At 54.1% G+C, this 24,522-nt stretch overlaps 1 protein-coding gene across 1 annotated transcript in view; it reads right to left on the reverse strand.

The window, feature by feature from the left end:
• NOL4L (nucleolar protein 4 like) overlaps positions 1-24,522 on the reverse strand; it is a 126,327-nt gene that overhangs the window by 51,086 nt on the left and 50,719 nt on the right. The window contains exons 3-4 of the mRNA XM_052650899.1: positions 18,544-18,655; positions 9,261-9,370 (exon numbers count right to left, since the gene is read on the reverse strand). Of these exons, the coding sequence (XP_052506859.1) occupies positions 9,261-9,370; positions 18,544-18,655 (222 nt within the window). The remainder of the gene's footprint in view (positions 1-9,260; positions 9,371-18,543; positions 18,656-24,522) is intronic.

Genomic DNA, 24,522 nt, shown 5'->3' on the forward strand with positions numbered 1-24,522 from the left:
CTTCTCCAATGCATGAAAGTGAAAAGTGAAAGTGAAGTCGCTCAGTTGTGTCCGACTCTTAGTGACCCCATGGACTGCAGCCCACCAGGCTCCTCCATCCATGGGATTTTTCCAGGCAAGGGTGCTAGAGTGGGGTGCCATTGCCTTCTCTGGCTGCTTCCTAAAAAGACTATTAAATCCTTGGACATGGCAAAGTTTCCATTCTGCTATTTCTCTCTTGAGCTCACACCTTGCCTGGGCTTTGGGGCAGCCTGAGGATGGGAAAGAAGGAGATCATTATTGCCATCAAGTTTATATATAATTTTATTTATTTATTTTTGGTTGTGCTGGGTCTTCACGCTGCACAGGCTTTTCTCTAGCTGTAGAGAGTTGGGGCTACTCTAGTTTCGGTGCATGGGCTAGGCTCAGTAGTTGTGGGACACGGGCTTAGTTGCTCCACGACATGTGGGATTTTCGAGGACCAGGGATTGAACCCACGTCTCCTGCATTGGCAGGCACATTCTTTACCACTGAGCCACTAGGGGAGGCTGTCATCAAGCTATTAAATCTGGGTGCAGCGTCAGCATTTGCAGGTTCTCTGCAGGTGGAAGTCCTACGAATCAAACACTGTTTAAGTAAGTGACAGGATCTCACTGTGACCCATCAACTGTGCTTCTTCTTTGGGTCTGCCCATTTGGGGGGCTCCTGCTGAGCAGGAAGAAGCCTGAGTATGTCCATGAGAAAAGCAAGCCATAAAGAGGGGGGAGAACTGAGAGAGAGAATGAGCAGATCCCTGTTTTAATCCCTCCCTGTCCCACAGCCTGGTCTAAAAGATTAAAATAATAAATGTGGCTAGCCCCTAAGGGGAAACCACCCAAACGGCCACCAATGGATGAATGGAAATCAACAATGTGGTCTGTTTATACAATGGAATAGCATGCAGCCATAAAAAGGAATGAGGTTTTGACACATGCTGCCACATGGATGAGCCTTGGAAACAACACGCTAAATGAAATAAGCCAGACGCAGAAGGACAAATAATGTGATTCCACTTAAAAGAGGTACTTGGACAAATTTAGAAAGTGAAACAGTGGTTACCAGGGGCTGGGGGTGGGAGGAATGGGGAATTATTGCTCAACAGTTACAGAGTTTCTGTTTGGGGTGATGAAAAATTTTGGAAATAGGGGTAATGATTGCATAACATCATGAATGTACTTGATGCCATTGAACTATACACTTAAAAATGATTAAAGTGGCAAATTTCACCTTTTGCCACAATTAAGAAAGTGAATGTCGAGAGCTTTTTAGAGTGGGCTTGTTTCCCTCTCCACTAAGGAAGATGGGAACCTGAGAAAGTTTCACACATGGAATGTGCTCATTTCCTGCCCCCAATCCTCGCCTGGCTCCCCAGTGCTGACTGGGGAAAGGGCTCTCTCGTGACCTCCCTGCAAGAGGCACATGTGCTGAGTCCCTTCGCCTCGTCTTTCTCCTTCCTTCTCCCCCTTTTCCCAAATTGGCTGTGGCCTTTCCCAGCCCAGGTCCTCCTAGAGCTGTTATCCCTCAGCGTCCCTCACCTGGACCTTCTGGGCTGGTCCAAATCTCATTTTAAAATAAGCGAGTGTCCCCTGAACCGCCTGGCAGGTTCCTGGTCCCTTCCTGTTTCTATTTTCTTATCCTGGATTACAGTTCCACAGCCACTGTTTTGTCCTCTCTACTAAGAAGAGCTCCTGGAGACCAGCTATGCTGTCTTATTCATCTTCATGGCCCAAGAACGATCTTGGACAAGGTCCTTCACTGTGTCTATTGAACCAAGGTTGCATAATAAGATAACCATCAACAGCAGCAGAGGTCACTGAGGCTTCCTCTGTGCTTCTAAGGTGCCCCAGTGCTGTGCTGAGCACTGCGCCTGCTTTGTGTCATTTAACTCTTGGGCTAAATCTATGAGGTGTGCTGATATTATACTGTTATTACTCTCGAGTAACAGGAGGAAAGGGCTTCCCTGGTTGCTCAGATGGTAAAGAATCCGCCAAGCAGGAGACTCGAGTTCGATCCCTGGGTCGGGAAGATCCCCTGGAGAAGGAAATGGCAACCTACTCCAATATTCTTGCCTGGGAAATCCCAAGGACAGAGGATCCAGCGGACTACAGTCCTTGAGCAACTAAACAACAGGAGGAGGAAAAAGGAGCCCGGAGAAGTGAAATGATTAGCTCCAGGTTACCCAGCTGGTAGGTAGAACTGGAACTGTCACTCCAGCGTCTTTGGTGGGTGGGCTGGAATCTTGGCTGGGAGCAGTGCTGCTCCACACCGCCTCCTGAAAGGAGCAGGAGGGCCAGTACTCTGGGGGACCCCCGGCTCTCTGGGCAGGGACTACCCTGCAGGCCCCACATCTGGGCGGTGGAGGAGGGCAGTCTGCCCTTCCTCCCCCAACCTCCAAGACCCAGGGAAAACTCTGGGCCAGGGGAGAGCTGCAGAGGAGAGAGAGGCAGAGGTTAATGGAGACAAATAAGAGCCTCCATCACGCGGGTTTAAACAATGGAGCGCGGCACCGCTTCACACGCTGCTGGGAGAACCATTAAAACCATTAGCGGGACATTAGTGCTGCTCCAAGAATTGAAGAGAGGGAGGCGGGAGGCGAAGGAAGGTGCTGACAGGCTTCCCACTCTGAAAGGAGCAAGGAGTTGGGGAGGGAGGGTGGCCAGGGGTTGTCCTGGGGAAGTTGCTAAGCCTCCCGGGGTCCCAGTCTCTGCTTCCATAAAATGAAAGTGTGTGTTGGGGAAGGAACACAGGATTTGTCTTTCTCCTTGGGATCTGGATCTGATTTCTACAATGGGGTCTTGGTTCAAACACTGTGATCTCAGGAAAAAACAGGTTCATATCCTCTATAACATGGATATCAAATTCTACATGTACCCCAGCAGGTTACTGGGCATTCACAAGGCAGGGGGAGACCCCCACCCCACCCAGGCCCCCTACCAAATCCCTCCTTCCCACATTTCCTTAAGCTTCATCTACTTCAGGCGGCTCCCAGTTCCCAAGCCAAACAAAGCTTTCTGCCTGCTCTGCCAGCGTCTCTGCCAAGGACCTTTTTTCTCTCCTCTAGCCCTGCCAGCGACCCGCTGCTCAGGACCCAGGTGACCCACCGCCTCGGATTCTAAGGAGAACACCCTCACCCAAGAAGTCCATGGAGAAATAGGGCCTGTGGCTGTAGCAGGGGCACAGGTTTGGACGGAAAAGATCTGAGTTGCAGTTCATGTCAGCGGTTGTGTGACCTTGAGCAAATACGGAAACTTCTTGATTCTCAGCTACGAAACCAGCGAGATGAGGATGATAACGTGACCCTGTTGAGTTGGGAGGGCGAGGGGTGATATTTGCAAAGGGCTGGACACAGAACAGGTGCCTGAAACGGCATCCACTCTGCTTCCCTGTCCCTCCTCTGCTCCACCTCTAAGTGCTCCCTACAGACCCCGGAGTGTTGACTTTGGTCTTCCTTGTCTGTTTCACTGGTCTGTGAGAGGCAGCAGGGCAGAGAGACTGTTCACCACTGTCTCCTTAGCACCTGCCAGCTCAGGTGCATGACGGATGGGTGGATAGATGGATGGGGGTACGGGTGAGGAATGAGTGAGTGACAAGAGAAATATAAGATCGGCTTATCTGGTAGGTGGGAACGCCAAGGCTTGGAGAGTAGAGAGACTGAATAATACAGGAAGGCAAAGAGGGTTGTAAAATGGCACGCACGGGATAATTCCGTTTTCTATTCAGTAGTCTGGAAGGTTGCACCAAAATATTCAGTGATCCAGGTGGTGGGAGGATGGTGAGTTTTATCACCATGCTTTTGTTTTTTGGTGACGGAGGCCAGATGTATTTGTGTAATTTTTTTTCAGCATGAAAAATAGAATCAAATGAGACAGAAAACAAACCAGTGTCTGCATGAAGAGATCCTAACACTCCCCTTGGTACATCTTGCACACAGCACTGAAAGGGAATTTGAAAGATCAGCGGCTGGGGGTGCACTTGCTGGCCACCTCTGGCCTTATGAATGTGGCCTGCACCCCTCCCTGGGACCCCATCTTATCAGAAGAATGCTTTGGAACTTCTTCATGACAGTCCACATCTCATGAGATCCTCACACCCAGCCCCCTACAAGAAAACACATTCGTCATCGGTAAAGCTAAACGTGATTTCAGTTGTATATCTTCATGATTTTTTCCCAAATAAGGGGAAAAGAAAACCTGACTTTATCGGGTGCCCCTCACCTATTTTCAGCTCTATGTGGCCACCAAAACGACAGCTTGTGGGGGATCTTGTGTCTTAGGATGGAGGTCCCGGGAGGGTGGACCTAAATGTCTTGCATGTTGAGACACCATAATAAATATTCACTGCATTGGATCAGATGTCAATATTCTGTTTTGTTCCTGTGAACATTATTATTGGAATTCCCAGGTGACACTAGTGGTAAAGAACCCCCCTGCGAGTGCAGGAGACATAAGAGACACGGGTTCAATCTCTAGGTTGGGAAGATCCCCTGGAGGAGGGAATGGCAACCCGCTCTATTATTCTTGCTTGGAGAATCCTATGGACAGAGGAGCCTAGCGGGCTACAGTCCATGGGGTGGCAAAGAGCTGGACACGACTGAAGTGACTTCAGCACGTACGCATGGACATTATTATTAGGTTTTCACATTACCTAATATCCTCCGCAGAGAAAGACCCATTTCTCAGCACATTAATCCAACACAACTGGACAAAGGTAACATGATTCTGTCCAGTTCACAAACAAACCCCACCACCTGTTCATTGCCTGCTCAAAGCCAAGGGAGGGGAAAATGCCCTACTTGCCTTACTGTTGTAGTGTCTCCTGGATACCTAATGCTGGGAAAAACTGAATTCTTAGGTTCTTCTCACTCAGAGATTTTAGATGCAGAGCTTTGTTCAGCATTCACAAAATATCATTCATCCCAGCTGCTGTTATTTACAATTGGGTTTATCTTCCATTCCAGCCTTCATGAATGATATGCAGACACTACAGGTGTCTTTTGTTGGCAGGCCGTTCGGGGTCAGAGGGATGCTGCAGCAAATGAAACTACTCCCAAAGCCTTGTCTTGGGACATGGTGTTTGACAGCAGCAGAGCCAGACCCGTGCTGCACTGGGACAGGGAGCCATTCGCCCACTCAAAGGGGAGCCCTGCTCTGACATCACTACAGAAAGTATTAGCCGCCTAGTCATGTCTGACTCTTTGCAAACCCATGGGCTGTAGCCTGCTAGGCTCCTCTGTCCATGGGGTTCTCCATGCAAGAATACTGGAGTGGGTTGCCATTCCCTTCTCCAGGGGATCTTCCCGACTCAGGGATCAAACCTGGGTCTCCTGCATTGCAGGCAGATTCCTTACGGTCTGAGTCGTCTAAACCACTAGGGAAGCTACATTTTCGCTACAGGAAAGAAGCTACCAATTCAAGTAAGTATATTTTTAGTTTTCAACTCAAGCTGAAAAATCAAAGACACCTGGGTCCTTGGCCCTTCCTTGCTGCTGCAGATATATAACCTGGTGAGCAGTGTGACTTCTTGTTTTACCACGTGCCTGGCTATTGAACTGGGATCATGGTGCTGGTTGAAAGGCTGAGGCCTTGAGCGCTCACTGCGGTATGTGCAGGGCAGAAGGCTGACAGCTGGAGGGCCCCAGGTGGAAGGGCCTCCTCACACACACTGCATCTCCTGCCAGGGGTGTGCAAGGAGGGTCTGCATTTCAGTCTTCTACCACACACTGGAGAAGGTCGGGGACATTCAGAGGGCCCCAATTTGGGAAACCAGGGATGGAGGTGAAGACACAGTCAACTCCACTGTCAACTCAGGCCACCTCAATCTCAGCTTCAGCCCCAACCCCCTGGGGACAAACACCTCCCACACTCCCTCTCCATCAGAGTAGCCTGAACCTCACCAGGGCGACTTATCCATGAACTTCCGTTCATTCCCAGACGACTATCAAGGGCTTACATGCTGGACTTCCTTGGTGGTCCAGGGGTGAAGAATCCACCTGTCGTATATTCAGAGAAAAGCATGGCCTGAAAAGGTCCACGCACCCCAGCGCTCACTGCAGCACCGCTTACAACAGCCAAGACATGGAAGCAACCGGAATGCCCACCAACAGAGGAACGGATAAAGGTGTGGCGCATGTGCACAGCGGACTACTACTCGGCCATTAAGAGGAAAGCGACACGGCCATCTGCAGCAGCATGAGTGCACCTAGAGAATGTCAAAATGAGTGAATTAAGCCAGACGGCGAAGAAGAAATGTCATGTGACGCCCCTTATATGTGGAATCTAAAGAGAAATGATATGAATGAACTTACTTACAAAACAGAAAGAGACTCACAGACTTAGGAAGCGAACTCATGGCTGCTGGGGGTGGGGGCGGGAAGGGATGGTTGGGAACGTTGGGAATGTCCTGTACACACTGCTTGCTATATTTAAAATGGATAACGACAAAGACCTACAGCAGAGCACAGGGAATCCTGCTCAGTGTTATGTGCCAGCCTGGATGGGAGTGGGGCTTGGGGGCGAATGGATACATATGCATGGCTGAGCCCCTCTGCTGTTCGCCTGAAACTGTCAGCTATACCCCAAGGGTATAGCTATACCCCAATACAAAAATGTTCTTAGTGTTAAAAAATAATAATTAAAAAAAAAAAAAAGAAAAGATCTGCCTGCCAGTGTAAGGGACACAGGTTCCACCCCTGGTCAGGGAAGATTCCACAAGCCCATGTGCCCCAACTACTGAGCCCATGCTTTGCAACAAGAGAAGCCACCACAATAGGAAGCCCACACGTCACAACTGGAGAAAGCCCATGTGCAGCACCGAAGACCCAGAGCAGCCATAAATAGAGAGACAAAAAGGGCTAAAAGTGCTGCCATGCCCAATGCTGTGCTTCTCCCACTTTTCTTTAGCTTCAGAACTGCTCACACTCTCTGCACCAGCCATACCAGCCTCTCAAGCCACAGGGCCTTTGCACAAGCTGTTTCTTCAGACTGGTGCTCTCTTCCCTGAAGATCTAACTCAGCTCAAGCATCCTCTTCTAAGGCAAACCCTCCTGACCCCTGTGTTGGTCCCCCCATCATGCCCATCTAACTACCCATGGCACCACGTGTCTCCTGCCTGGCACTTGTCACAGCTGTACCCATGATGGCTGGTTAATCTCTCGCCCAACTCTGCGGTCTGCTACGAGCTTAGCACTTGTGTGTGATTTTTTCATTAGTGTCTATCTCCCCCCAGATCATAAGAGCTGGGAATGGTGCTGTCTTTGGTCATCCCTAGAGCCTGGCTCTTGGAGTAGGGCTCCATAAATATTTGTTAAATGACTGAATCCTCGTTAATGCACCTAACCAGCTTCCCTGGTGGCTCAGACAGTAAAGAATCTGCCTGCAACGCAGTAGACCCAGGTTCGATCCCTGGGTTGGGAAGATCCCCTGGAGAAGGAAATGTCAACCCACCCCAGTATTCTTGCCTGGAGAATCCCATGGACGGAGGAACCTGGGGTCCATGGGGTCACAAAGAGCTGGACGCGACTGAGCAACTAATACACACACACACACACCCCTAGTCTTAATGCCCCTTGGGTTCGTGCATGCTAAGTCACTTCAGTCATGTCCAGCTCTTTGTGTCCCTGTGGACTGTAACCTGCCAGGCTCCTCTGTCCATGGGATTCTCCAGGCAAGAATACTGGAGTGGGCTGCCATGCCCTCCTGCCGGGGATCTTCCCGGCCCAGGGATGGAACCCGCGCCTCCTACCTCTCCAGCACTGGTAGGCAGGTTCAGTACCACTAGCACCACCTGGGAAACCCCTTAGAGCCCCAGAGACAGCAGGAATTTGTATAACCGAATGAAACATGCCAAGATCCGTTAATGAGGGATCCCAGTGTGGTGCACTGGCCACTACCGGTTCTGGCAGTGAACTAGGCTCAAGCGCCATTTTGTGGGGAAAAGAAAAGCCATGGGGCTGAACTCCTGCTGTTTGGCTGTTTGAGTGCCTTTGTGCTTCACCTCATGTAGTGGTGCTTAGATTTTATAACTGTTGCTTCTGTTAGAGCAACACCCTTATAACTGGCATTTTCTGCACAAAACAGCTTTGCGGTTTTGAGTGGAAAACCTGACACCATTATCCCCACTGTTTTTGAAGTTTCTTAGGGATGCGATCGTCATAGAAAAGAGAACATCTCAGATGAAAAGACGGGAGAGATGCAAACAACTCCACCACCCAGAGCCCAGCTTACTTCATCCGCCCTTTTGAGGCTGTGGGGATGGGAGGGCCACCACACCTCCTCCCCAGGGCAATGCAGAACTCAAGCCAAACGGCTCAGATCCTCAGACCCCAGCCCCAGATACTACTTGAGCACCTCCAGCTACATCCCCTCAGAGCTGACAGTGGAGCTGTCACCCTCCTCGGCGCACACACACCCAGGTTGTCAAGGAGACCAGCCACATCCCAGATAGCATGCACCCGGGGCTGGAAGTCAGACTTCCAACGGAGGAGAAAACAACCCATTCCCCTAGTCAGGCCTCAAAGATACGGCACGTTCAAATGTCACAGCTGATGAGAAAGCTTGAAGCAGGAGGTGAGACACTCTGACTCTGGGTTGGAGCAGTGCTCAGGGAGGGGGGTGGCACTCACCCAGTCCTCTGAAAGACAGTCAGGCTACTCGCCTTGCAAAGGGCTAGAAGGTGGGCTGTGGAGGGAGGTGGGCAGGAGAGGTTTTCTTTTCACAGCCTGTTTCTGTGGTGCCTGACAGCCCTGGGCAATCCACAGCTGGGGAGTCCTGGACAGCCCGGGGCGGGGCAGGGGGGGAATTATCTCACCCTGGGCCATGCTCCCCGGTTCACCCTCCAGGCCCGCCGGGTCCCCAAGAGTGACAGAGGCTACAGGCAGGCGTGGCCTCCCTCTCACCTCCCCAGGGCAAGGAGACGAGTGGCACAGCAAAGGGCAGAGCAGGGCAAGGGCAAGCCGAGAGCCAAGGCCAGCAGCTCTCCCCGCCCCCACTTCCACCTCCTTGCTCCTGCCCTTCAGGAAGGCTTCCCCGAAGACCTGGCAGGGCGGTCTGCCCAGCGGACCTTGTCACTAGGAACGCGTTCCTTCCCTCCTCTCAGCCCAGACTGCCCGGCCCAGATAACCAGATAAGGGCCTCTTTGGTTTCCAGGGTGTTTACACAGGCTGTGGCCCCACATCTCGGAAAGGCTCAACCACATCCAGGCAAGTTAGGACGCCTCCGGTGGGGTGAGGGGGACGGATGCCTTACCTGCTCCTGGGAATTCATCACGCGCAACTTCATCTGTTTCAGGTACGTGGAGGTGAGGGGCATGTTGTAATCGATGATCCCAGAGACCAGAGGAGATGGAGGCTCGTTTTCTGGTGGAGAGAAGAAAAGGAAGCCCCTTTCAGCCTGTGCAGTGTGCCGCCAGCAGCTTGGCACCCACGGGGGGAACCCACCACGGAGCCCGGGCAGGAGGCCAGGTGGGCAGGTGGTCTCTGACTTATGGAGCGCCCACCGTATCTGGCCCGTGGATGTGGACTGCACGGTGCTGAGTGTTTCTCAACTAAGTGACCTTGTTTAGTAAGAGAGGTCACAGTTGAAAATCGGGGATTTCTGGCTTCTTTGAAAAATGGAAGGTCTGGCCACACGGGGCCCTCACTCACATGGCAAACACCCACTGCAGCTGAGCCTCTCCTTTTAGACAGGGCTCGAGGGCTCTGTTCTGCTGCAGTGTCCACCTGTTCCTGTTGCCCTGCACACTTGCACTCAACGATGATGCTTGCCAGGCCCTTGAAGTCAAATGTGTAAGTTTCCCACACTGGTCTAAGCTCACTCACATGCCACACTGCCCCACGCTGACCCTCACCCCCCACAGCATCCTCCCTAAAGCCGCCAGGGACCACCTGGCTCATGGGTCTGGGCCAGGCCTCCAGTCCACCCAAATTCTGCTGCTGCTGCTGCTGCTGCTAAGCCACTTCAGTCGTGTCCGACTCTGTGCGACCCCATAGACGGCAGCCCACTGGCTCCCCCGTCCCTGGGCTTCTCCAGGAAAGAGTTCTGGGGTGGGCTGCCATTGCCTTCTCCGCCACCCGAATTCTAGTTCCTCTTTAATCACATGGAGAGGAGCATCGTTCCTCCCTTTTATTACTTTCTTGTCCGGAAGATCAAAGTAACGCATTTCCTTTTGTAGAGCATTTGCAAAGTGTGGAAAGATGTAAAGAAAAAAAAAAGTCCATAATTGCACCAAGCAGCTTGGCATATGCTTCTGTTTATTTTTTCCTCTGTGATTTCTTTTTTACATATTTGATATCATAATGCGTACAGAGAATAACAGTCTGCTTTGAAACCTTTTTTTTTTTGCTTAACATTTTGTCATAGGCATTTCCCCTACCATCAAAAATCTTGTTTTGCTTTGCCAATATAATTTTTATATCCCTGTATTGTTTTATCATATGTTCTGTAAGTTACTCCCTTACGGTTGGCTACTTAGGCTATTTGCTATCAGGGGCTACTTATAAACACTGCTGGGAACATCTCTGTACGTGAATACTGGTCTGTATTTGGGATCGTTTCCTTTTTAGACCAGATTCCAAAACATGGAATTCATGGATCAAACGGAGAAGGCAATGGCACCCCACTCCAGTACTCTTGCCTGGAAAATCCTACGGACAGAGGAGCCTGGTAGGCTGCAGTCCATGGGGTCACTAAGAGTCGGATACGACTGAGCGACTTCACTTTCACTTTTCACTTTCATGCATTGGAGAAGGAAATGGCAACCCACTCCAGTGTTCTTGCCTGGAGAATCCCAGGGATGGCAGAGCCTGGTGGGCTGCTGTCTATGGGGTTGCACAGAGTCAGACATGACTGAAGTGACTTAGCATAGCATAGCATAGCATGGGTCAAATGGTAGGAATATTTAACAACTTTTTTTTGTTTTTCCTTGACCTCCCCCAGAGGCATGTGGGATCTTAGTTAGAACAAGCTAGTTATAGAACAAGGATCGAACCCACGTCTCCTGCACTGGAATCGCAGAGTCTTAACCGCTGGCAAGTCCCTACTCAATGACTCTTGAAAATGTCTGGTCATTTCTGCAAAGGTCCCTGCAGTGGGCCCAGCCTGCCACTGTGCTGTGCATCTTAGGTGCCACTGCGGATGCTGTTTAGGAGCGACTGCAACGGCACAGGAGTAAGTCAACAAGACGGGAAGCATGATTCAAGGGAAGCCCATTGCCACTCTTTCCAGTCCAGCCTCCCCTTCAGATGTTTCCTGCTGTGACCAAGCTGGAAACCCTGAAGCCACCTGCCGGGACCTGTCACACAAAGCAGGGCCTCATTTTGTCATTTAGTCACTTGACCTGCCTTCACCCTCTGTCTGGGGAGTCATCGTGGTTACCTGTTTTCTGGCTGCCTCCTCCCCCAGCCTCCAAGCGCGCCGGGCCTTTGACCTAAGACCTCCTTGGCGCCTAGTTCTATCTGTGGGCTGGGGTTGGAGTGGCGTGAGAAGTAGGGGCGACTTTCCGATGAGCTGAAGCCTGCCTGCCGCCACTGGCACCACGCCCAGGAGGACAGGCTGGAGGGAAGCCGGTGACCGGTGGGTTGGAGGAAGGCAGGGATCTGCTGAAGCTGCCACTCAGAGCCAGAGCCCACAGCAGGCCCCCACAACCTTGAAAACACTGCTGAGTGAAAGAAGCCAGACGCCACGGGACAAACACTGGGTGATTCCATGTGGATGCGACAGCTGGAACAGGCATGTTCACACAGACAGAAAATAGAAGAGGGGCTGCCAGGGCATCTGGGGATGGGAAGTTAATGCTTCACGGTGCTGCAGGTTCTGTTTGGCAGGATGAAGAGTTTTGGAAAATAGATGGTAGTGATGACTGCTGGGCAGTGAGTATAACTATAATGCCATCGAGTTGTACACTTAAAATGTATTAAAATGGCAAGTTTTGCATTATGTTTTACCACAATAAAGAAAAATGGCTCCTGCAAACAAGAGAGCAAAACTAGCCAGGGGGCACCAGGGTAGTTCCTACTTGGTGAGGATAGAATAGCCCTGCAGAGAACAGGGTCCATGCATCTTGAGGTGGTGCCCCTCTGGTGACTGTACTGCTTGAATAACATTTTCTATTAAGTTTCATAAAAACGCAGAGCTTTGTTCCCCCTCCCCCCCGCTTTTTTTTAGGGAAAAAAAAAAAAAATGTGGCCGCGCTGTGCGGCTTGTGGAAGGAGTTTAGTTCCCAGACCAGGGATGGAACCCAGTCCCCTGCAGTGGAAGTGCTGAGTCCTAACTGCTGGACCACCAAAGGAATCCCTTGTTGAGTTTTTGAAAGCCATGTTGTCATATGCAGAAATGTTCATTCTTCCAGGACTCACTAACAGGGAGTCTCAAGAACTGGCTTAAAAAATGGGCCAAACCTTTCCTTCTATTAAGGGAGCTCCTCCTGGTTCTGTGGCAGAGGGCTTTTCTGACACAGTGCACACTGGCCCCACCGGCACAGACGCCCAGTGCTGTGGGGAAACTAGAATTCGTTTTTGTGATTGTGGGTTCTCTTCTTCTTGCCGCCCCACCATCTACCCAGACCTGACCTCTTCAACCGAGGCAGCGGGGGGAGGGGCACGCTGGGATCTGCCCACCCCTTCACCTCCCAAGCCCCGCAACTCCACGAGGCCAGACGCGCTGTGTGAGGCAGACCCTGCAGCCACACTGAGACATGTCATTCGAAAGAGCCGTGGTTCCTGTTTTGGAGTGTCTTCAGATGGAGAATGCGGCCGTTTGCATTTTGTTTCCTCAGAGACAAGGCTGTCTGCTGAGAAGTTGCTGGACAATGTGGTACGTGAGAAGGGCCTCCCACCCTAAGGGTCCCCGGTCAGAGCCTCAGATGAAGACTTCATTAAGTGACGTAGCAACGTCCTCTGTGTTTCGTAGTCCTGGGAGGCCGGACACTGTGTTCCTTTACCAATGGTCACCCGTGTCCTGCCTGAAATGCCGTGAATCCTTACAAAGAGGTAACTTAAGGAAAAAAAACAAACAGGGCCTTCCCTGGCAGTCCAGTGGTTACGACTCGGCACTTCCACTGCAGCAGGTGAGGGTTCCGTTCCTGGTCTGGGAATTACGATCCTTTGCGCCTGGTGGCATGGTCAACAACAAAAAAGTAATATCAAAAATATAAAAATAAATAAATAGAAAGAAAAAATTTAAAGCCAAGGTTCAGCTTAGTGTAGGGCAGGGAAAAACCCACAAAGGCTGGGAAGGTGCTCTTGGGAAGTGGGAGAAGGGGTCTTCCTTGGCCTGTTCCCTCCGCATCATGTCCACAGTTCAGAAACTGCTTCTGGTGCCCAGAGGTGAGCCAGGAGAGCTCAGGAAGAGGAGGGTGGATGCCCTCGTCGGCGGGGGGTGGGTGGGGGGTGGGGGTGGAATGGAGCAGGACACCCTGGGCACACAGACGAATCTATCAGAGATCCGTGTGCCGTGAAATGCTTGCGTCTGCAGTTCCAGAAGTGAGGGCTCTGTCAGGGAGGCAGGACCTTGGCAGGCAGGAGACATTCCTGGGGAGGGAACGCGCCAGGGAGCTGGCTGTGGGAGGTCAGGGCTCGGGCCACACCGCAGCCAAGAGACAGGCAGGCAGGTTTTTGGCAGCAAGGGAGCCGCCTGGTTCTGGGAGAGATAAGCACCACACACACAGACTCATAGGAAGGAGCTAAGGAACAGGGCCAGTGGGGGCTCCCTGGAGTCACATGCTCACTTAGGGAGGTAGGGGATGAGAGAAGGTGAACCCACGAATGAGGAAGCAGCAGCTTCCCCGGGTTCTGCCGGACGGGCCAGGTCCCTGCCGTGGTCAATAAACGCCTGAGCCACCGCAAGGAACCTGAGACCACCAGTGAGTTCAGAGCTAGTAAGGGTCATGGAGCCGAAATAACCCCTTAGGTGGCTGGTGAGAGAGGCAGAGGAATCACCCGAAGAAATGTTTCGACACCTTTTTGCCAAGAAACCTGAAACCAACCCCAGCGCCAGACCTAGCTTTACAGGCTGTTGAAAAGAGCCGATGACGCAGAGGCTCTCCCCAGGCCAAGCCGAGCGCTGACCATAGCTAGGCCTCAGTGACCGGGCCAATCAACGCAAACTCCAGCTGAGGAGATGGCCCGGATCCTCCAGGTGGAGCACAGCATGGCAAATTCTCCTGAGTTTCCACCCACAGGAATGGAAGAACTCCTCAATCCAGAGACACTGTAGTTTCTGGGTGCCAGGGCAAGAGCTCCCAGGGTCAGGGCTGGGTGGGTGAAGGATGTGTGCGCAATAAGGGCCTGGCGCAGGGGAAATGTGGAACCGGCCAACTGGCCATGGGGTTCAGATTTGGAACTAGAGATCCCAGACCTGGGGTTGGCTTAGAAGGTGATGAAAAAAAATCCCCTCTCTTCCAGGGAAGCGCTCAATAGGTCAGCAAGTCTTCAAGGAGCACCAAAGGGTGTGCATTCACGGTGGGGATGGTGGGGGGAAGGGCACAGGGCCGGCCCCTGGGCCCAGCAGGGTGGGACTGACGGCCAGTCCATTAGCGCTCCAAGGAGAAAGAGCTCCAGGGCCGCTGGCGTAGGTCCAGGCAGCTTTGTGGAGGGGGAATTTCAACAGGACTTCTGTTCAGTCACTCGGACGACAGCTACTGAGCCCTGCCAGGGCTTCACGCAGACCCTCCTGCGTGAGGCTCCCAAGAACTCCCCAGTTTACAGATGAGGCAACCTCCCCAGGTTACACAGGGGGTGAGCGTGAGAAGCGAAAGAGGGCAGGCCAGTGCAGGAGAGGCTGCAGGGGCAGAGGAACGAACCAGAATGGGGTCACGTGGGGCAGGACAGGAAGTGGGGGGCTCTGGAGCGGCCAGGCAGGGAGGGGGTTGAAAACCACTGCAGGGGCGCCACCACCTGAGTGGACGGCTCTGGCTGAGGAGGGACCCTTCGGGGGGTAACCGGCGCTGCCCGCTGCTAACTCCTCGTCTGCAGCCACGCAAACAGCATTTTGTCACGTCAAAGAAAAGTGAGACGTGCCCTCTCCCGAAGTCCCTCTCCACAGCGGCCCAGGGCTGGTACCAGGGCACACCCGGCTCTCATCTTTGCCTCCTCTCCGCCCAGACTCGCTCCGGGGCCGGTGGAACTGGGAGGCCCTGGAATTTCCCATCCTCGGACTTCCTGATCCTCGCAGCCTCCTTTGTTTGTGCTCCTGGCGCTGGGGGAGGGCATGGGACTGTCCAGCACACCCTCCCACCACCACCTCCGCCTTCTCTCCCCTGCCCGGGACAAACCAGCAGAGCAGCAGGGGAGGCTGCTCTGCTTCCTTCCTTTCTTTCTAACACGAGGCCAGGAAGCAAGGCGCCCTCCCAGCCGCCCCTCGAGAACTCTCCATCCTGCTCTGTGGCCCCTCCCACCCCACCTTCCTGGGACAGAAACCTGGGGCCTGCCTCTGGGGCCAGGCGCAGGCTCTGAAGGAGGAGGGAAGGCTGGCAGAGCAGAGCAGAACAGGGGTGCCTGTGAAAGAGCAGTCAGTGCAGCTGACCACCTCCAGAGAGGCCAGCCTGGTGGGCGGAGACAGCGTCTCCACGCTCTCAGCTGGGGCAGGAGATGGGAGGACCTGCCAGCTGACGACAGGGGTCCAGGCACGAATGCCTCTGACCATTGAGCAGACAGCAGAGCCTTTCAGCCTCTAAGGCTCTCCACCAGCAGCCTCCAGAAACCCTTTGGCCCAGCGGCCAGGCTGTAGGTGCTTGCTTGGGAGGGTGACTGTGTGTCTCTTCGTGGGACACCTGGAAGCTGGCAGCCTTGCGTTTGGCTGGGACAACAATACTGGGTGGAGTGGGGGACAAGCTGGTGTTTCCCAGGCACCCGTTGCACCAAGTGCCCTACAGAACCGGCTCGTTTAATTCAACTTCAATCTCCCGAAAACCCCAAGAGAGAAGTGTTGCTCCCATTTGCTGATGGGAAGGTAAGTTCTCCTGCTTTCTGGGGGACCTTGGGCAAGTGACATCACCGCACCACCTCTCTCAGCCTCCTCTCCTCAGCTGTGAACCAGGTCAGACACCTCCCAGGATCAGCAGCTGTCACGAGCAGCTGATGTCCAGAGAGGTTCTCTAACCTGCCGAGGGACACACAGCAGGGAGCAGTGCAGCACACCCAGGCCTGCCCGACCCCAAGCCCACCTTCTGAGATACTGAGGCCATGCCGCCTCCAGCTCCCTTGAGATCTCCTCCTCTCCCTGCCTGTGGGCAGCTCCACTCCTGGGGACAGGGAAGTGGCATTCAGCCTGAGGACAGGCGAGGATGGGCAGGGCGCAGACTTACTCTGCCTGCCCTCTTCCTGCTGGAACCCCTGGACACAGAGGCTCCAGCACAGAACCCACGAAGCTGGACACGAGGGCCGTCCTCCACACCAGCGGGGAGAAGGCAGCAGAACAGACGGAGCCTGCAGACACCCCAGAGCAGTCCACACACACAGCCCCTCCTGGCCTGCCTCTGTTCCCCCAGGTTCTGTGTCTGACTTCGCCAGTTGCTATGGAAACGATAAGGGCAGCACAGGAGGGGACAGGCAGATGGGTGGGCAGAGACGATGCAGCTACTACCAGGGCCTGTGTGCCTGGGACGTGGACCCGGGCAGGGTGGGGAGGACGGCAGGGAAAGTCTCCTAGCCCAGCGGCAGGTGCTAAGGGGGCTGTCTTAGCACAGGGGTTGCAGCTGCTGAGCTGGGGCCAGGCCATATGGGGCAGGGGGCCTCCCTCAGGCCTCAGGCGTTATCACAATAACTGCCACAGCCTCAGTTCTCTCGTCCTGTGCGGCAGCCCTGCCCTAGGCACAGGGTTTAACTCTCAAATTTCATCAGGACCCTGCCCCTCTCTCCTGCTACCAGGTAGATGCCATTATTAACTCCATTTCACATATGAGGAAACTTAGGCTCAGAGAGGTGAAGTCACTTGTTCAGGACACACGGTTACTGCGCGGCAGAGCTCAGATTTAAATGCACTCAGTGCAGCCCTGGCGCGCCTGGCTCTTAAACCAGGAACCCAGCACTTATGAGGGATGAACTACATTAACTCGTGTCGCTCATACATCAGCGGCTATCCGATGAACTCAGTGAAGTGGCCGTGGCCTAATGGCCCCCAAGGACAGGAAAGCCTCTGGGTTTGTGAAGTGGCTGCTGTCCAAAGTCGCATCAGGGACCAACTACCAGCCAGGAAAAAGACTGATGCTGGGAAAGATCGAAGGCAAGAGGAGAAGGGGGACGACAGAGGATGAGATGGTTGGATGGCATCAGTGACTCAATGGACATGAGTTTGAGCAAATTCTAGGAGACAGTGAAGGACAGGGAAGCCTGGTGTGCTGCAGTCCATGGGGTTGCAAAGACTCAGACGTGACTGAGCGGCTGAACTACCAGCCAGGAGGAAAACCCCCCTGGCATCTACGTTCCAATGCCCTGCTGTCGCTGGGCGGTGCTGTTGATTTTCACCACATTTGATGGACGCCACTGGGGCACCGCCTGAGGAAGTGCCTCACCCTTCTGTTCCCATCCTCAGGCAAACACCCCAATACCCACCGACCTCAGCACCCTTTGCAGGCCTGATGCCTAGGAGCCCTTATAAATCGCCCATCTGGGCACCATTCCTCAGGCTTGAGTTATGGTCACACCAGCCAAACATAATGGCCCTTCTTGCTGTGCCAAAGCCACCTTCAAACAGGTGGCTCAGACTTATTGGAGGGAGGCCTCTGGGACGTTCAGGTTGAAACTTTGGGGGGACTGAGGTGGGGGTCCTTGCAGGGAAGAGCTGGAGAGTGTGGATGTCTGTCTAAGGGACCAGCTTGGACTGATCACACATGCTCTGGGCATTTTCTCTTTTTTCCCTATTTTTTGGCTTCACTGTGTAGCATACAGGATCTTAGTTCCCTGACTAGGGATCGAACTTGTGCCCCGCGCAGTGCAAGTGTCGTGTCTTACCACAGGGCCACCAAGAAAGTCCCTCTGGGCATTTTCAATTCTAACCAATCCCCACAGATCTCCTGGGTGTGCACTGGGGGTAGAGGGCAGGGGACAAACACTTAGGGAGGCCTACTACTAACGGCAGGAGGGTGGCTGTAGGGGAGAAAGCTGCATCCAATGAGGGCTGTGCTCCTGTCCCTAGGGAGGGCACAGTGAGACCAGATCCATGTGGACACTGCCAGGGGTGCGGGGGGAGACCTGGGTGGCGAGGACTGCAGAGTTTAGGAAACGGGGCGAGGTGGCCATTTCCATCTGCAACCTTGGTGGGAAAAGAGAGTGTTGAAGGGCAGTAGGAATGTACCGTTGGTTTTTAAGTGAAACTTGACATTTAAAAAAAGTTAAAAAAAACAACAACAACAAACCAAACCTAAAATGAGGCTCTCTGGGCAGCTCCATGGACCCACGCTGGCCCCTGGGCATTATGACAGCTGCTGGTCGTACACTTTTCTGTTCCTGCCAGCAAAGGGCAGGCCCTTCTGGGGGAGAGCCCCTGCCCTGCACAGCCTCCCCCAGGTCTCCAGCACGTCCACCTGCTCCCCTACCTTTGGGCTCCAGGCCATTGGAATTAAAGTGCATCCTCTTCTGACACTCCGTGCAGCTCATCAGGAACCGGGTCACGGCTTCCCGTGGAAGGAAGGCGTAGGTCTCTGCGATCTGGGGGAGAGAGGAGGCTGGCTGTTATGTGGATCCGTGCAGAGGCAGCTTGCTCACTGGGTCACCAAGGGATCTGCTTTGGTGACAGGCACTTGGCCCTTGCCAGGAAGGGCAGGGATTTGAGGAGCAAGAGGCAGATGTCTTAAGAGTCTCAGCCATAGAAATGAGTCAGTACTTTCGCAGAATACCAGTAGTTTTAAAATTTTAAATGAAAGAAGCTTAAAAATTATAAAAGCAAAACACTGAAACATCGTCTAGTCTATAACCTGTGTTCTCATAAATTGGGGATATTCCTCAGGTCATTTCATCACTGCTACTGAAGAATGAGTTGAGAAACACTGCTCTAGGGTAGGAGGAAACAACTCCCACTCTCAGAGAAGGATAAACTGAGCCCCACTTATAAAGCTACCAGCTGCGGGCCCACAAACAGAGCCCAACACTCTACAGGCTGTTCCTTGATCTATTCACAGACCCAAGAGAGCTGGGAAATGCCTCAAACTGGACGGGCTCTCAGGAAGCCCCGTGTTCCAGGCAAGGTCACAAGGCCCAGAGAAGTGAACCAGTTCACTTAAGGTCACACAGCTCCTTATAATAGTGCCAGACTAGAGCCGAAGCTCCAGGTTGCCCCCAGAGCTGCCTCCAGAGGGCCTCCCCTAGCTACGGAGAAAGAGTCAGCAGTGTGGGAGGGAAGGTGAAAGCGATGCCAGGGAGCACAAGAAAACGGCTGGGTCGAGGAGTGGGTAAGAGGTGGGGTGTAGTCCCAGCAGCTCAGTCCTCTCCTCTTGCTCTGGGTTTTGGGGAAAACCAGGTTGGTCCTGGTTTGGCGGCCTGAGGGGGCCGGAGGGACCTCTTGGGCCCAGGTTCTCTGGCTGAAGCCGGCCGCTGCCCGGTTGTGGGTTTCACACATTTCCCAGAGCCCAGGCCGTCTCGCTCCTCTCCACTAAGGGGCAGCATCACCCCAGCGTTCCTCCGTCCTCGCCGCAGCCCGGGCCGGGAAAGTTGGCCAAGGGCGCTGGTCAGCCCACAGCAGGGGATTGGCGGGGGGTGGTGTGCTGCTCTCCAGGACACACCTGGTCTGTTCCTTCGGGATGCACACGTGCCCTGCTCCATCTCTGTAGTAGCCGGGAAGGGGGGCAGGGTGGCGAAGAGAGGAGGGGACTCAAGAGGGTTGCCAGGCTCTCCTTCCCCGCGGCCCCCGCCCTGCGGCCAGGCCCTCAGAGGACAGGCTTGGGCTCTGCTGCCTGTGGAGCTCCATGGGCCAGTCCTGCCTGGCGGCTGGCTGCAAATGCAGAGTTAATTTTGGTGACACAGTTGTTATTTCTCAGCTGATTTGATGCTCTGCGGAGCAGGCAGGCTCCTTGATGAGTTATCTCCCTTCCAAATTCTTTGTCTGATTGCCTTCCTCTGGAGGTCAGGAACAAGGGCAAACCCCTGCTCTCCGATTAGAGCCAGTGGATGGGAAGGTGTGAGGGCGAAGACACGGGGCTGGGCTCTCCTGCCACATACGGGGACATCTTTATCCCTAGCCTGGGGCCGCCTGGAAGTCTCAGGGCAGCAGTCCCCTCTCGGGCCCACGGGGTTGGGAGGGACAGGTCCTCTTGAAGGGCTAACAGCTATGGGAGTAAAGGGAAGAGGGAAGGACACCCTCTGGATCAGGCAGAGGGCTGAGGCTGAGTTGGGCCAACAGATGACCTCCTAAGGAACTGAGCTGGGGCATCCCAGGTCAGGCCTCAGAAGAGCTGAGCTGAGCACGCGGAGGAGGAGGGTTGCAGTCTGCTGGGAGAGAAAGAAGGGTTGATACCATGGGGAAAGCCCGACTTCAACGCATGGAGCTCTTTGATCGCTGGGCAGAGACACATTCTACAGGGCTCAGGGAGGGCCTGCCTGGCCGGGCTGCTCTGCTTAGGGCTGCCCATGGCGTGGCCAGAGGCCCTGCTTGCCGCCTGGCCCACTGAGGATACAGGGGCAGTTACCAGAAAGTGCCCAGGGGCCTGGGCCTTAGCAGAGACCCAGCAGATGCCAAGGCTGGCTGGAGTGCCACAGGGAGCTGATGCACTGGGTGCACAACTTCTGGCTCTGGATCCCGCGGAAGGGCAGATGGGCGAACCCAAGGCAGGTGGGTGAGAAGCCCTTGGAGCTGTCAGAGGGCCCTATGCAGCTGGATGGTCTGCGGCCTCGCTAAGAGCTCCCGTGGGGCGTCAGTAAAATGTCCAGCTCTGCACTGCTGTAGGGACCTGAATGGAGGAGGATGCCTTCCCCCACCAAGGCCTTCAACCTCCTATGGGCATCTTTTGGTTCACGCTCCCGCTTCATCCACGTGAGAAATGGGACCTCTGTTTCTGTTTGGCTGCACAGATGCCCGAGGCCACAGGACCACAGGGTGAGCTGAGACACAGAGGATCATCCCAGCTGATGCCCTAGTCAGCAGGATGGTGGTTTTCTGATAGTTTTAGAGCTACAGACACTGTTCTGGAAATAGACTCTTATCCTGAAGCCCAAAACGTGACACAGATAAAGACGGAGCTGCTGCATTTAAGAAGGGGCCCATCCCCGCCCAGCAGCTCTCAGCGGCCCTGGACCGTTGCCTTGCTCTCAGGCCCCCAGCCTGGATGTTGAGACCAGTACCTCAATCTGCCTTTTACATTTTTCTTACTGGGAAAAGCTGAGTGAGATTTCACTGGGAGGGAGTGCAGAAGCTATTTGCAGAGTCGCTGACTTGCAAGGCCCCATTTTCACTCCCCAACTCAGAGGCCGACAAAGACAGATGAGGCCAATTGGGGGGATTTGCACCACTTTACAAGATCCTCCTTCTGCCCTGCGGGCGGATTAGCACGTGGTGGGCCTGGAGCAGCTGCTGACCACATCTGGCCCCAACTCCAAAGTGGTCTGGGGAGTCAGATCAGGGCTCCAAAGCCTGACCTCGCCTTCCAGCACCCCGGGAGAGAGGAAGGAAGCAACAAGGCTCTCTCTGATTCAGGTGGGTGCAGACATCAGGGCTCAGCTGGTAAAGAATCTACCTGCAATGTGGGAGACCTGGGTCAACCTCTGGGTTGGGAAGATCCCCTAGAGAAGAGAACAGCTACCCACTCCAGTATTCTGGTTTGGAGAATTCTGGCCTGGGTTCAAACAGTTGGACACAAATGAGCGACTTTCACTTTCATGAGACATCAGAAACAAGCTTCCCTGGTAAAGAATCCACCTGCAATGCAGGAGACCCCGGTTCAAGTCCTGGGTCGAGAAGATCCCCTGGAGATGGGATAGACTACCCACTTCAGTATTCTTCAGCTTTCCTGGTGGAAAAGAATCCGCCCGCAATGTGGGAGACCTGGGATAGATCCCTCGGTTGGGAAGATCCCCTGGAGGAGGGCATGGCAACCCACTCCAGTATTCTTGCCTGGAGAATCCCCATGGACAGAGGAGCCTGGCGGGCTACAATCCATGGGGTCTCAAAGAGTCAGACACAGCTGAGCGACTAAGCACAGACGTCAGAAACACTCCTTGAAAAAGGACCAGTCCTCTATGTGGGCTCAGAGAACTTTGTAGAACACATGGCTCTGCCTTGGCAAGACTCCCTGGGATCCTCTGGATCTTAGGCCATGTGGCATCAGAGGCAAAGTTAAGGCAGGGCTTCCTGCCCAAGACGGGGACTCCCTGTAGTATCTGTTGTCAATGGTCATCAACCCCGGCTCATAGACCTACAGGTTCAGAAAGCTCCTTACCTGCCCTCCCCGATCCACTGCTGGACAGCAGTAGGTGCTAAAAAGTTCTTTTCCTATTGAAGAGTGTACCTCCTTTAATGCTTTGAACAAGATTGCCCATCTCCCCTGCAGTCCCCTGCTCCCTTGGGCACCCCAGGCCTCTAAGACTCCATAAAGTCCCAGGTGCCCCCAGAGACAGTAAGGCAGTCCCAGAATTCAGGTTTGGCAAAGCATACACAGATAGATCCAAAAACCCCTCCAAAAGACCTGATGCAAACACTGAGGTGCCAGGCTGTACCCCTCTGCAGCCATCAGCACCGAGTCTCCTAGCAGGCATGGATGGGGCTGAAGAGCTAGGCTTGTGTTGAGGCAAACGGGAGCAGGTGAAAAGAGGAGGACAAAAGCGTCCCCATCACCCTGCCCCCCCAAAAGGAAAAGGGTGACAGATGGGGAAGTGGGAGAAGGGAGAGGAGGTGCACAGGGGAGGAAGGGGGTGCGGTGGTCCCCTTGGCTGCACACCCACAGCAGGAGGGCCTGGCCTGCTCCCTCTGCCTTGGCCCTGCTGCTGAAATTCCAGCTCTGAGCGCAGCCCAGCTGGCTCGTTGCCAGTCATGTGCCAGCTCCAGGCTGGGCAGCGGGAAGTGGGGCACGCGGCGGGCATATGGACGAGAAGCCAGGAAGTGCAGAGCCAAGGGCTGGACGTCCGCTTGGCCCAGAGACACACAGCCTGGTGGGCGCAGCCAGCCTCACCCTCTCTGCAGCCTGGAGGTCGCCAACCCCAGCCTTAATGAATACCCAGGAAGGGCCTGAGGGTAAGGTTTGGGGCTGGGTACCCATGGGACCAGGGAAATCACACAGCCCAGTTGGCCTAAGCCTATCTACTTTGACAAGCACGTCAGGAGGCTTGTGAACTGGCCACAAGATGTTTGCAGCAAGGCAGCATGTCTAGTGGTCAGGGCACAGGCTCTGAGCCAGATGCCTGATGCTGAACATCAGCTGGGTGGCCTCACGGCAGGCTTAATCATCTTTCTGAGCCTCGCTTTCCTCCTCTGTAATGGTAGCGCCTGCTTCACCCTTATACCCTGCATCTGCGTGATGGCTCTGAGAGCCGGCACGGGGGACGTGCTGAGCGCACAGCCAGGCATGAGCCGGCTCCCAGCATGGCAACCTCACTGCTGAGAAGGTGCAAGGGGTATCGTCAGCACCAAGGGGCCCACACGGGCCCCAGCTCAGGAGTCCTTCCTTCCATTTATGATCCTCCAGTGGAAATACCCTCAGAACTCCCTTCCCACAAGTCACTCCCCAACACACAAGTACTGAGCTGCAGGGTGGGGCAGGTGGTACAGTCATCTCCTGCTTCCCTCAGCCCGACCCCTCCTCTCTCTGAGGTCTTTGGCATGTGGGTCCATCCTTAAGACATTTAACAAAGGTCATCTTCTGAGATCAAGGGCAAACCAGATGGTTGGATTTTTCTTTTTTTAATCAGGTCATATGGGGAAATTATAGACTTAAACAGGCCACCTCTGCCATACTCCAAGGCTATTTAGAAAAGAACTTGGAAGGGTTGGCATCTACTTTGGGTAAGGAAGGCCCATCACAGAGGGGCAGGTCTCTAGGAAGCCAGAGAGAAAGTCAACCCAGAGCAGAGAGTGAGACGCTGGCTGAGCTGCCTCAGCGCTGTGTGGCCTTAGAGTGGTAGCTGAACTCCCTGGGCCGCAGTTTCCTTAACTGTGAAATGGACCACGGTGCCTCCATCACGGGACTGCTGTGAGGCTTGAGTGAACACGAAGTGCTTGGCTTCCTGGTTTAGTGGTGGGTGCCGGACAAGTGGTTCAGAGCCGGGCATAAGCCACGGCAATGGGGGCCACTGTGGGGACGCGACCAGAACCCAGGCAGGCTGTGGCCACCGTCCCCTCGACAGTCTTCCGTGTGACGTTTCCCATCCTAGGTGGCCGCCTCTGCTCCCTTCTGCCTATCCAAAGCTTAGACTGCTAGCTGACCCGCCACCCTCTCCATGAAGGCCCCTTGCCTTAGCACTGAACGCTGGTGTCTGGAGGGACCTCGGCTGAGCGCCCAGGTGGCTGGGTTCTTATTGCCCTGAAGCTAGTCTTGGAGACATTTCTGTTTCTCTCAGCATCCCCAACCCCAGTCAAGCTGTGCTGTCCTTGA

This window comes from Budorcas taxicolor, chromosome 13, assembly GCF_023091745.1.
Source record: "Budorcas taxicolor isolate Tak-1 chromosome 13, Takin1.1, whole genome shotgun sequence".
Taxonomy (NCBI): domain Eukaryota; kingdom Metazoa; phylum Chordata; class Mammalia; order Artiodactyla; family Bovidae; genus Budorcas; species Budorcas taxicolor.